We start from the raw sequence: 15,184 nt of genomic DNA, 5'->3' as shown, positions 1-15,184 counted from the left end.
CACTTATTCACTGTTGTCCTGGTTTTAGATTACTGCTAACCAGAATTCCTATATCCTTTTTGCGATCAGTAATATTAAGATCTACATTATTTAGTTTATATATGGCATATGTACTCTAATGTCCATATTAGAATGAATTAGACGGCCTATTTTGGTGTCACCAGCAAACTTGCTTATCTCGCTATTTAGTCTCTCATCTATGTCGTTTATGTAAATTGTGAACAACAAAGGGCCCAACACTGACCCCTGTGGGACACTGCTTGTGACACGTCTCCACTCTGATTTCTCCCCATTTACGCAAACTCTCTGCTGCCTATTTGTCAACCATGCCTCAACCCAGGAAAAAATTTCTCCTTTTCCATGTGCCTTAATTTTCCTCAATAGCCTCTGATGTTGAACTCTACTGGAAAACGGCTAATGTAATGCCTGTATACAAAGCAGGAGACAGGTCCTTACTGAAGTCCATATACACAATATCATATTCATTGCCATGATCTACCTCCTCAAATACTTTAGTGAAATAAATTAGTAAATTCGTAAGGCAGGAACGCCCCTTTGTAAAACCATGTTGAGATTCATTAATCCATTTATACATTTAAAGATGGCTACGAATTGCCATTTTCCAATTGTCTGGCACTACGCCAGTTTGTAGTGATATGTTGAAAAAATTAGCCAAAGGTTTGCTAAGTTCATCTTTACATTCCTTTAAAACCCTCGCAAATAGTTCATCAAGGCCTGGAGACTTGTTAGGTTTTAATTTCTCTATTTGTCTGAGGACCATGAAACTAGTTACCCTAATCGTGCATAGTTTATTACGTCCTGTTCTACATAATTTATTATTTCTAGAATTTATCTAGTATCTTCCGAAGTAAATACTGAGAGGAAGTCAGTGTTGAAAAGTTTGCACATTTCCTTATCACTGTCAGTGATCTGATATGAGTTACTCTTAAGTGGACCAGTCTTGTCCTTAATCTTACTTCTGTATACCTGAAAGAACTCTTTGGTTTAGTCTTCAAATCCCTTGTGACTTTAGCCTCATAATCTCTTTTTGCTTTTCTTATTCCCTTTTTTAGTTTTCTCTTTAATTGAATATATTGATTTCTTAACTGCCCATCCCCTCTTTTGACCAATGAGTTGTTTTAATCTATTGTTTATCCATTTGGGATCATTTTTGTTAGATCTAATTTCTGTATTCTGGGCAGCTAAAATTATAGTCTGAAAAACGTTATGTTGGCAACCATCACCACCTACCTGACCCATACTCAGGTCACTCCAATTCAACCCACCCAGGTAATTTCTCAGTCCATGAAATCGGTCAAGTGGAAGTCTGAAGCAGAGACATGAATGCAGTTATTTGGGTAATTCCATGATATATTGAAACTAAGTGATTTGTGATCGCTTTCCCAAAGCACATCATGAACCTCAAGATTATTAATTAGTGATTCTTTGTTGGCAAGAACCAAATCAAGCAGATTGGTTCCTCTAGTTGGTTCTGTCACAAACTGTTTTAAAAAGCAATCCTGAATCGTATCAAGAAAATCATTAGACTCAAAATTTCCTGTCATATTGTTCCAGTCAATCAATCTAAAGTTAAAAGCCTCCATTAACACAACATTTTCATATCTAGACGCTATATAAATTTCGTCCCATAGCAGCTTACTGCACTCCCTGTCAAGGTTTTGGGGCCTATAAATCACACCCAAAATAATTTTTTCACGACCCTCAAGAAACTGTAGCCTAACTGATTCTGTCCTCCCCTCCCACCTTTCCTCCCTTTCCACTTGTCCTGTTCCATTCCCACCTGTCCTCCTTTCTCGCCTCCTCCCTTTCCACTTGTCTCACTCCCTTCCCACCTGTCCTCCCTTTGCAATGGGTTTTCCCTCACATAATTCTTCAACACCTGTCCTCCCGCCTTACCTGTTCTCTCCACCTGTCTTCCCTTCCCACCTGTCTTCCCTTCCCACCTGTCTTCTCTTCCCACCTGTCTTCTCTTCCCACCTGTCATCCCTTCCCACCTGTCATCCCTCCACACCTGTTCTTCCACATATTTCGACCATAAACACATGTCCACACTTCACACATGTTCTCCCTCCTCTCCGCCTTGCATACCTGTCCTTCTTCATCTATCTTTCTACCAAACCTTTTCCACACATGTTCTCTCTCACACTTCTCTTACACATGCGTCCTTCTTCACACCTGTCCCCCTAACACCTGTGCTCCCTTCTCTCCTCACCCACACACCTGTCCTCCCTAATATTTGTTCTCTTCCTACGTCTGTTCCTATTTTCCACACCTGTTCTTCCTTCCCATGAATGTTCCTCCTTCCCACACCTGTTCCTCCTTCCCACATCTATTCCTCCTTCCCACATCTGTTCTTTATTCCTAACCTGTTACTCTCCAACGCCTGTTCCTCCTCTTCACACCTGTACCTCTCCCACACCTGTTCCTCCTTCCCATGCTTGATCCTCATTCCCACGCCTGTTCTTCCACATCTGTTCCTGCTCTCCCACGCTTGTTCCTCTCTCACGCCAGTTTCTCTCTCACGCCTGTTCCTCTCCCATGCCTGTTTCTCCTTCCCACGCGTGTTCTCTCCCACGCATTTCGGTCTAAATTACACGTCAGATATTGGGAAAATAAGCCTCGCTAAAACTTTGAAGATTTAGCGAGGCATATTCTCCCAATACCTGATACTGTGCTCACTTAAACTCACTTACTTGGCTGGCAACTCACATGTGACTACGTAACTCATCCTCTCGCCACAGGAACTCTATATCTCTTGTAAATTCCAGGATCTTATTGTTCTCTGTGTGAACCGATAAAGTCCTCGGTGGAAGAATTATCATCACGACTCAAGAAATCGTAATGACACGATTGCAAATAAACCATACCCCCGGCCGGGATTGAACCCGCGGTCATAGAGTCTCAAAACTCCCGGCCGGGGGTATGGTTTATTTGCAATCGTGTCATTACGATTTCTTGAGTCATGTTGCAGGCAGTGAAGGGACTTGAGCTAGAGTTCGTCACGGCCACGCTAGCTGGAGATTCGTCTGTAAAAACTTGCATTTGTGGTCACAGAGGTGCCTGTGCTAACCTTCCTATGGTGTAGAAATATACCTAGTTGGATGAATCTTATTGTGGCTAGCTGGTCTAGTGGCTAACGCGACGGGCTGGAGTTTTGAGACTCTATGACCGCGGGTTCAATCCCGGCCGGGGTATGGTTTAATTATCTTCACATTACAGTGTCATATGTTGTGCATTGTATGCGTTGTTTGTGGCTATTTCTGAATAGTTTCAGTTTAATCTGCTGCAATGGTCACGTGTTTTGATTGTAAGAAGAACGAAAAGACATAATTCCGTGACTGGAACAATACACAAATAACCCGCACATAGGTGAAAGACTTGAATCATTTACAAAGAGTCTAAGTCGGTCTAAGTCGGACCGAAACGTCGTTGTAAGCTTCTCTCTCCTATGTGCCGGTTATTTGTTTTGATTGCATGTCTTGGCTCTAGGAAATTCTCTAGGTGGTTCTCTGTGTTTCCATGTAGATGGTGAGCCTTTTCGAGCGTCCGTGTTTCGATATGCGTTAATACGTTCTTCGACGCTGTTATCCGGATCTCCTGAGTTTCGTCTACATAAACCTTGACACTCCCGGCACATGCTATGGTTTAAACGCATTATTCAGTTTTTTCCCGAGTAAGTGTTTTATGGTTTTACATGATTTGTTGCAGACTCTGATACTGGCTTTAGCTACAGTATTGGGAAGGTTGTTTCTAGTTTTGTTGACATTAAGTAATATGTATCTGCTGCGTGTAGTGTTAGAACTGAAGTGAGAAGGAACACTGCATCAGGCCTACTGGCTCATGCGAGGCAGGTCCAATTCTCCCACTGGTTTAAGCCAATTCCTTAAGGTAGGCTTAAAGTAGCGTAGTCTCTTCTCTACTTCCTTTTCCACATTCATTATCATCCGTACCACATCTAACCATATTCAAACACCCCAGTTTCAATATAGTCTTCTTTGATTTATAATAAATATGAACAAGGGGTTACTAGCCCTTTACTCCCAGCAATTTAGTCACCCTTTACCACCCGCAAGGCTTCCGAGGGAAGAATTTTAGCACCAGATGCTTAAGGTCATTTCAGATCAATTCTTTACGACGTTATTTCCACAGAGAAAATATATTATTTAGAAAACTCTCATACCGAGAGTTTTCTTCGTTACCTTTGTAAACACATGACCGGTGATCTCTCAACCCATTACAATTTACACAACGAAAATCAGAAAGCCCTTACTGTGTTATGCTTTCAGTTATACTGTGCTTTACTTCATTGTTACATTTAATCGACCTGTTGCTGTCCACACTACACCTGGTACTTTCCGCTCTACACCTGTTGTTTTCCACAATACATCTGCTACGATCCACACTGCACTTGCTGCGATCCACACTGCACTTGCTACGATCCACACTGCACTTGCTACGGTCCACACTGCCCTTGCTACGAACCACACTGCACTTGCTACGATCCACACTGCACTTGCTACGGTCCACACTGCCCTTGCTACGATCCACACTGCACTTGCTACGATCCACACTGCACTTGCTACGGTCCACACTGCCCTTGCTACGGTCCACACTGCACTTGCTACGAACCACACTGCACTTGCTACGATCCACACTGCACTAGCTACGGTCCAAACTACATTTAACTAGGTCCATATCACACCTGCTCTTCCCACACCATACATAATACACACTACACCTGTATCATCCATACTACAGTCTACAGTACGCATGCTACGATCCATCCTACAAATGGTACGGTCCACACTACATTGACACATCACACCTATCTCAAAATCCTCAATATTTACATCACACAGCACTCATTATAGTTAAAAACTCAAGTCCGAACCTTCAGTATAATGAATAATGAAACAACCATCAGAGAATTTTTCAAAAGTATCACACCCTTAAAAGTTTGAGAAATTTAAGTTCATGTGTAATGCACTAAAAAATCAAGTCATTTAATCAAATACATAGAAATATTCATAACTCAGGCATTAAAAACAGGCACACATACATAATATATATATATATATATATATATATATATATATATATATATATATATATATATATATATATATATATATATATATATATGTCGTGCCGAATATGTAAAACTGGTCAATTAGCAAGAACTCATTTAAAATTAAGTCCTTTCTAAAATTTTCTCTTATAATTTTAAAGATATATTTATTTCATTAATGTTGATGTAAAAATTTTTAATTTTGCTCCAAAAGAATCTTAGAAAACTTTCCTAACCTTATTATAACAAGAACAATTTATTTTAGCCTAACCCAACTAAATATATTTTAGATTTGTTTACAATAATTTAATACTAAACAAACACAGTGAAATATATTGTTTTCGTTAGGTTCAGAATGATTTTGGTGAAATTATTGCATACACAAATTTTAGCTTGTCCTATATGGCAAGATGAGCGTTGCTATTTAAGTCACGATCGCAAGTTCTGCCTATTCCGCACGATATATATATATATATATATATATATATATATATATATATATATATATATATATATATATATATATATATATATATATATATATATCCCTCCAAGTGTGAAATCATAAACCAAGAAATAATCAGTGCTCTGAGAAGAATCCTCCCGGAAGTCTCTACTACCACTCCGTCCAACAGTACCCTCTTGGGAACACCGTTGGGTCACCACGCCATCGACATTGTCGTCAAGGACAAATTGAATGACCTGAAGACAATGGAGGAGAGAATAAGCGATCTTGATGCCCATGATGCTCTTTATCTCCTCACAAGGTGTCTTACTATGCCAAGACTCACTTCGTGAGGTGCGCACCATCTTTTGACAACCCAACACTCGACGAATATGATGCACACCTGAGATCAACCTTTAAGAAGGCACTGAACCTGTCACTAGAGGATCAGCAATGGGATCAGGCAACCCTCCCAGTGCGACTGGGAGGTATAGGGGTGCGCAAAGCAATGCATGTTGCTTTACCTGCTTTCCTGTCTTCGTGTTTGGCTTCCGGTGCATTAGTCAAGAAGATCGTCCCCGAACGCTTGAAAGACGTGGTAGGAGCTCAAGACCCCAGGTTTACTGAAGCAGCAATTTGGTGGGACACCCTTGCAGACTCCGCCAGTAGACCAGCTCCTCCCAGAGAACAAAAACAGTCCCACTGGTACAAACCGATCATGGAAAAAGTCGCCAACACAATGTTCACCAACGCTTCAGGAAAGGACGGAGCTCGTCTCCTGGCGGTGAAGGCACCACACTCTGGAGATTTCCTTCTAGCTATTCCCAATTCCTCCCTGGGCACTCGACTCGACCCACAGACCATTCGGATTGGCGTTGCTCTTCGCCTAGCCGCCCTCATCCTCACCGAGCATAGGTGTATTTGCGGCAGGGCGACGGCTGATCAATTCGGATTTCATGGTCTCGTGCGTCACACATCAGAAGGGAAGTATGCCAGACATGAGGAGGTCAACGACCTGGCGGCTAGAGCTCTCGCTTCACACGCGTAGGGTCCGGGTTCGATTCCCGGCGGGTGGAAACATTTCGACGCGTTTCCTTACACCTGTTGTCCTGTTCACCTGGTGTGGGTCGTATCCTGGGGAAAAGATTGAGGACCCCAATGGAAATAAGTTAGACAGTTCTCGTGACGTACTGATTTTCTTCGGTTATCCTGGGTGGCTAACCCTCCGGGGTTAAAAATCCGAACGAAATCTTATCTTATTTTATCTTATAAGAGAAGCCTCGCCACAGCCCTTTGCCCAGCCCAACGGGAACCCCAAGTACAGAGGTCTGGCGGAGGTCAATAGCGTCCTGATGGAGCCACTATGCTACCCTGGAAGGATGGAAAGCAGATTATCTGGGACTACACCTGTACCACCACACTGGCAGACACCTACTTGCCATACTCCGTAGCTGAAGGGGGTGGAGCTGCCAGCCACAGGGAGACCCAGAAGACCCGCAAATATGAAGACCTTCCCCCTTTCTATAACTTCATCCCAATAGGGTCAGAGACCCTTGGGGCATGGAGCAAGTGTGCTCTAAAGTTCCTCAAAGAGCTTGGTGAAAAACTCATCATAGAAACCAAGGACCACAGGGGGGCCAGCTTTCTCTTTCAGAGACTCTGTGTTGCGATCCAGAGGAGAAATGCCTGCAGCATTCTGGGCACACGGCCCACCGCCGGGGAGCTGGACGAAGTATTCGAGATGTAGCTCTGAGTTATCTGTGTTGTTTTACTCTCTATTGTGTTTTTGTCAATGTATTTGTCAATGTATTTTGTCTTTAAATAAAGCATATATAGAATATATAGGGGACTTTAGGAGAAAATTTTCAAACAGCTTCAGGGACAACCTTGAGTTTTCCCTGAAGCAAGTTTATACCTATATATATATATATATATATATATATATATATATATATATATATATATATATATATATATATATATATGTATATATATATATATATATTCTAAGTAGTAGGTTGGTAGACAGCAACCGCCCAGGGAAGTACTACCGTCCTGCCAAGTGAGTGTAAAACGAAAGCCTGTAATTGTTTTACATGATGGTAGGATTGCTGGTGTCCTTTTTTCTGTCTCATGAACATGCAAGATTTCAGGTACGTCTTGCTACTTCTACTTACACTTAGGTCACACTACACATACATGTACAAGCACATATATACACACCCCTCTGGGTTTTCTTCTATTTTCTTTCTAGTTCTTATTCTTGTTTATTTCCTCTTATCTCCATGGGGAAGTGGAACAGAATTCTTCCTCCGTAAGCCATGCGTGTTGTAAGAGGCAACTAAAATGCCGGGAGCAAGGGGCTAGTAACCTCTTCTCCTGTATATATTACTAAATGTAAAAGGAGAAACTTTCGTTTTTCCTTTTGGGCCACCCCACCTCGGTGGGATACGGCCGGTGTGTTGAATGAAAGAAAGATATATATATATATATATATATATATATATATATGTATATATATATAAATATATATGCATACGTGTATATATATATATATGTATATATATATATATGTATATATATATATATATATATATATTTATATATATATATATATATATATATATATATATATATATATATATATATATATTTATATATATATATACATATATATATATATATATATATATATATATATATATATATATATATATATATATATATATATATATATATATATATATATATATATATATATATATATACGTCGTGCCGAATATGTAAAACAGGTCAATTAACAAGAACTCATTTAAAATTAAATCCTTTGTATAATTTTCTCTTATACGTTTGAAAATATATATTTTTCATTAATGTTGATGTAAAAATTTATAATTTTGCACCAAAAGGAACTTAGAAAACTTACCTAACCTTATTATAACAAGCGCAATTTATTTTAGCCTAACCCAACTAAATATATTTTAGATTTGTTTACAATAATTTAATACTAAACAAACACAGTGAAATATATTTTTTTCGTTAGGTTCAGAATGATTTTGGCGAAATTATTGCATACACAAATTTTCACTTGTCCTATATGGCAAGATGAGCGTTGCTATTTAAGCCAAGATGGCAAGTTCTGCCTATTCGGCACGACATATACATATATATATATATATATATACATATATATATATATATATATATATATATATATATATATATATATATGACTCAAGAAATCGTAATGACACGATTGCAAACAAACCATACCCCCGGCCGGGATTGAACCCGCGGTCATAGAGTCTCAAAACTCCAGCCCGTCGCGTTAGCCACTAGACCAGCTATCCACAATAAGATTCATCCAACTAGGTACATTTCTACACCATAGGAAGGTTAGCACAGGCACCACTGTGACTACAAATGCAAGTTTTTACAGACGAATCTCCAGCTAGCGTGGCCGTGACGAACTCTAGCTCAAGTCCCATATATATATATATATATATATATATATATATATATATATATATATATATATATATATATATATATATATATATATATGCAATATGAAATTGTTTAAACCATTGGAGACTCGATCCTCTTTCCGAGTGAAGAATCAACAGCCTTCTTGACACATGCCACGAGCGTGACCACTGGACTACGCCAAGTCGCAGAGCAAAACAACGACAAGATTCATGAAGCATTATAGCGAGAAAACAAAACAGAATTCACAATGTCTAAGTCACATCCTTGCACACCCACTCTTGAACTTGTCTAACCTATTTTTAATGCTATACAAGGCATATTAAAATATTGAATCCAATATTTTCATCCTTAATAGGTATCGGGATACACAAAAAGGAGCGCACCTTCAATATCTTTAAAACCTCAACTTGGTTGCGAAAGTAGTGTGTCATTTTATTGATTAACAGACGGAGCACTTAGCCTCCGTCATTCCTTGAGTTGAATAATCCTCTCGAATTGACCAGTTAACATAATTAAAATAATTTTAATTTAATGTCGTTCATTTTGCAACTGAGCACAAGCAATCAAATTAATACGCTTGTTGCCTCATTCTCTTGAGATCGTAGACTGTACCACACCAGCCTGGCTCCTAGCACAGTAAACAGTCCCTGTCACCATAACAATAACTAATTAGTCACAGTTACCAGTACAATAACTTATTACTCACAGTCACCAGCACAATAAATAATTAGGCACAGTCACCAGCACAATAACTAATTAGTCACAGTCACCAGCACAATAACTAATTAGTCCCAATCTACTACACAATCAATAATTAGTCCTAACCTACGTACTGCACAATGAACAAAAAGGCACAATCCCGCGACTAGAATAATACGCAAATATCCCGTACGTAAGAGAGAGGAGCTTACGACGACGATTCAGTCAGACTTGAACCATTTACAAAGTCACACTGGTTAGTGTGACTTTGTAAATTATCCAAGTCGGACGGAAAAGCCGTCGTAGGCTCCTCTCTCCTATGTGCAGGTAATTTATGTATTGTTTACAGCACAATAAGTAATTAGTCCTAACCTGTTGCACAATAACTAGTTAGTCCCAACCCCCAGGCAAAAAACCAAATATTTCCATAACAGTAATTATCCAGTCTAGCCCCAACACAAAGACTAACCATTCCAACCCCCTGCACAGTAAATAACTAGTAACAGTTCCAGCCCCAGCACAGTAACTTACTGGTCCCAACCCCAGTACAGTAATTAACCAGTCCCAACCCCAGCACAGTAACCTACCTGTCCCAGCCCCCAGTCAGATAACTAACTTGTCCCAACCCCAGCACAGTAATTTACTTGTATCAGCCCCCAGCTCAGTAACTTACCTATCTTAGCCCCCAGCTCAGTAACTTACCTGTCCCAGCCCCCAGTCCAGCCCCTCATCACTTGTACCCTCTGATGAAGACCCAAAATTTTTCCAGTCAGATTCGCTGTTTCCCCGAGGTGACTCAGATCCCAGTACACATCAGTAGAGGAGGAAAACTCACCAGTAGGAAACCAGTACACACCTGTGAGGGACCAGTACACACCTGGGATTGGCCAGTACACAGTTGTGGTTATCTAGCACTCACCTGTTTATGAAACAACACACAGCTGTTTGTAGACCAATACACACGTGTTAGTGAACCGATACACACCTGTTAGTGAACCACTATACACCTGTTAGTGAACCAATATACACCTGTTAGTGACCCAATATACACCTGTTAGTGAACCAATATACACCTGTTAGTGCACCAATACTCACCTGCTAGTAGACATATACGCACCTCTTAGTGGACCGGTACACACCTGATAGTGCACCAGTACACAACTACTACACATCCGTTTGTAGCCAGGACTCACCTCTTGAGGACCAGTACACACCTGTGTAGACCAGTACACATCTGAGGGGAAACCAGCACACATCTGTTGGGAACCAGTACACACCTGTGGGGCCAGTACACACCTGTGTGTACCAGTACACACCTGTGGGGCCAGTACACACCTCTGCGGGATCAGTACACACCTCTGCGGGATCAGTACACACCTGTGATGGATCTAGTACTCACCTATGGTGGATCTAGTACTCGCAAGTGGTGATGGATCTAGTACTCACCTATGGTGGATCTAGTACTGAGCTCTGGTGGGTCTAGTACTCATCCATGGTTAGGTTAATACTCAGCTGTGGTGAGTCTAATACTCAGCTGTGGTGAATCTTGTACTCAAAAGTGGTCTAGTACTCACCTTTGGTGGGCCTAGTACTCACAAGTGGTGGTAGATCTAGTACTCAGCTCTGGTGGGTCTAGTACTCAGCTATGGTGAATCTAGTACTCAAAAATGATCTAGTACTCACAAGCGGTGGGTCTAGTATTCACAAGTGGTGGGTCTAGTACTCACAAGTGGTGGGTCTAGTACTCAGCTATAGTGGTCTAGTACTCACCTGTGGGCCTCGTGGGAGGAGCGTCCCTTACACTTGGCCACCACAAGGGCGATGCTCAACAGCAACAACACAGCCAACACCCCACCGATCACTGAACCCACAATGGGACTGAGGGGTTCCCCGGGGTTTCCAGCCCCCAGCGCTGAGCTCAGCGAGGAACAGCAGCAGCAGCAGCAGCAGTGGTAAAGGTCGTAGACATGGGGGAATCACCAGTGGTGGTAGATATCGTAAACACATCAGAAACATCAGCAGTAGTAGGGGTCATTAGTCACAGCAGAAACACCATCATCAGCGGTGATTGTCGTAGAAATTACAGCACCAGCAGTGTCACCAGCAGTGTCACCAGCAGTGTCACCAGCAGTGTCACCAGCAGTGTCACCAGCAGTGTCACCAGCAGTGTCACCAGCAGTAGCACCAGCAGCATTAGTATCAGTAGTAGTGGTTGAGGTCACCATCATTCGCAGCGTCACCACCACCAACATCACCACCACCAGCATCACCACCACCAGCGTCACCACCACCAGCGTCACCACCACCAGCGTCACCACCATCAGCGTCACCACCAGAAAACAATGGATAAAAGAAAAGAGAGAGAAAGAGAGAGAGAATACAGTAAGTAATTGTTTAATGTTTAGTACGGAAAACATTTACCTAATATAAATGAGGAGTAATTTGCAGATGTTAGAGTACATGCCTGTGTTAGAGTACACAACAGAGTGCTTGGGCACATACTAGTGTCAGAGTACACAACACAGTGTTTGAGTACATGCCAGTGTTAGAGAACACAACACAGTGTTAGTGTACATGGCAGTATTAGAGTACATAACACAACGTTAGAGTAGACATGGTAGTGTTAGTAGACGTGTTAGTGTTAGAGCACATAAAACATAATACATGCTAGTGTTAGAGTACGCAATAGTGTATGAGTACATGCCCGTGTTAGAATATACAACACAGTGATAATGTAAATGTTAGTATTAAAATAATGAACAGTGTAAGAGTACACATCTTCGTGTTAGGGTATATATCCCGTTGTTAGAGTACACAACAGTGTTAGAGTGGCCCGGTGGTCTGGTGGCTAAAACTCCCGCTTTACACACGGAGGGCCCGGGTTCGATTCCCGGCGGGTGGAAATTCCGACACGTTTCCTTACACCTGTTGTCCTGTTCACCTAGCAGCAAATAGGTACCTGGGTGTTAGTCGACTGGTGTGGGTCGCATCCTGGGGGACAAGATTAAGGACCCCAATGGAAATAAGTTAGACAGTCCTCGATGACGCACTGACTTTCTTGGGTTATCCTGGGTGGCTAACCCTCCGGGGTTAAAAATCCGAACGAAATCTTATCTTATCTTATCTTATCTTCGTGTTAGGGTATATATCACGTTGTTAGAGCACACAAGTGTTACATTACACATAGTGTTATAGTATATTATACAGCGTTAGAGTACACAACACAGTGTTAGAGTACACAACACAGTGTTAGAGTACACAACACAGTGTTAGAGTGCACAACACAGTGTTAGAGTGCACTGCACAATGTTATAGTATATTACACAGCATTTGAGTACACAACACAGTGTTAAGAGTGCACAACACAGTGTTAGAGTACACAGCACAGTGTTAGACTACACAACACAGTGTTAGGGTACACAAAACAATGTTAGATGATGTGTTGCGTACTCTAACACTGTGCTGTGTACTCCTACATTGTGATGTGTACGCTTACACTGCTGTGTACTCTAACACTGTGCTATGTACTCTAACACTGTGCTGTGTACGCTTATACTGTGCTGTGTACTCTAATACTGTGCTGTATACTCTAACACTGCACTGTGTACTCTAACACTGTACTGTGTACTCTAACACTGTGTTGTGTACTCCTACACTGTGTTGTGTACTTTTACACTGTGCTGTGTACTCTTACACTGCGCTGTGTACTGTAACACTCTGCTGTGTACTCTAACGCTGTGTAATATACTATAACACTATGTTTTGTACTCTAACACCGTATTGTGCATTTTAACACTGCCTAACTTACTGTAACACGTTTTGATGAACCTTAACACTGTGTTAAGTACTCTAATACTTTCATAGGCACTCTAACACTGTGTAAAAAGAACTCTAACGCAGTGGTAAGTACTGTAACACTTTGCAAAGCATTTTAACAGCATTAAGTACTCTAACAGTGTCGATAAGTACTCTAAGACTGTGTTAAGTTGTCTAACACTGTGTTAAGTTGTCTAACACTGTGTAAAGTACTCTAAACTTATGTTAGAGTACTGTGATAGGCACTCTAATACAGTAATAAGTACTCTAACATTGTTTTAAGTACTCTAACATTGTTTTAAGTACTCTAACTCTGTAATAAGTTTTCTAACACTGTGATAAGTTCTGTAACACTGTGACAAGTTCTCTAACACTTTGTTTTGTACTCTAACACTATGCAAGTACTCTAACACTGTTAAGTACTCTAACACGCTGCTAAGTACTCTAACACAGTATCAAGTACTCTAACACGTTGCTAAGTACTCTAACACGTTGCTAAGTACTCTATCACAGTATCAAGTACTCTAACACTGTTAAGTACTCTAACACGTTGCTAAGTACTCTATCACAGTATCAAGTACTCTAACACTGTTAAGCACTCTAACACGTTGCTAAGTACTCTAACACAGTATCAAGTACTCTAACACAGTATCAAGTACTCTAACACTGTTAAGCACTCTAACACACTGCTAAGTACTCTAACACAGTATCAAGTACTCTAACACAGCATCAAGTACTCTAACACGTTGCTAAGTACTCTATCACAGTATCAAGTACTCTAACACTGTTAAGAACTCTAACACGCTGCTAAGTACTCTAACACAGTATCAAGTACTCTAACACAGTATCAAGTACTCTAACACGTTGCTAAGTACTCTATCACAGTATCAAGTACTCTAACACTGTTAAGCACTCTAACACGCTGCTAAGTACTCTAACACAGTATCAAGTACTCTAACACAGTATCAAGTACTCTAACACAGTATCAAGTACTCTAACACAGTATCAAGTACTCTAACACAGTATCAAGTACTCTAACACAGTATCAAGTACTCTAACACGCTGCTAAGTACTCTAACACAGTATCAAGTACTCTAACACAGTATCAAGTACTCTAACACAGTATCAAGTACTCTAACACAGTATCAAGTACTCTAACACAGTATCAAGTACTCTAACACAGTATCAAGTACTCTAACACAGTATCAAGTACTCTAACACGCTTCTAAGTACTCTAACACAGTATCAAGTACTCTAACACAGTATCAAGTACTCTAACACAGTATCAAGTACTCTAACACAGTATCAAGTACTCTAACACAGTATCAAGTACTCTAACACAGTATCAAGTACTCTAACACAGTATCAAGCACTCTAACACAGTATCAAGTACTCTAACAAGTACTCTACACAGTATCAAGTACTCTAACACGCTGCTAAGTACTCTAACACAGTATCAAGTACTCTAACACAGTATCAAGTACTCTAACACAGTATCAAGTACTCTAACACAGTATCAAGTACTCTAACACGCTGCTAAGTACTCTAACACAGTATCAAGTACTCTAACACAGTATCAAGTACTCTAACACAGTATCAAGTACTCTAACACAGTATCAAGTACTCTAACACAGTATCAAGTACTC

General features: G+C 40.6%; 1 protein-coding gene across 2 annotated transcripts in view; it reads right to left on the bottom strand.

Annotated features, from left to right (window-relative positions):
• Positions 1-15,184, bottom strand: part of LOC128701633 (nephrin) — a 625,789-nt gene that overhangs the window by 44,479 nt on the left and 566,126 nt on the right. For both annotated transcript variants that reach the window (XM_070101737.1, XM_070101739.1), the window contains exon 14: positions 11,493-11,634. In XM_070101737.1, the coding sequence (XP_069957838.1) occupies positions 11,493-11,634 (142 nt within the window). The remainder of the gene's footprint in view (positions 1-11,492; positions 11,635-15,184) is intronic.

The sequence above is a fragment of the Cherax quadricarinatus genome, chromosome 78 (assembly GCF_038502225.1).
Source record: "Cherax quadricarinatus isolate ZL_2023a chromosome 78, ASM3850222v1, whole genome shotgun sequence".
In the NCBI taxonomy this organism is placed as follows: Eukaryota; Metazoa; Arthropoda; class Malacostraca; order Decapoda; family Parastacidae; genus Cherax; species Cherax quadricarinatus.
This window is presented reverse-complemented; position numbering and strand designations above follow the sequence as displayed.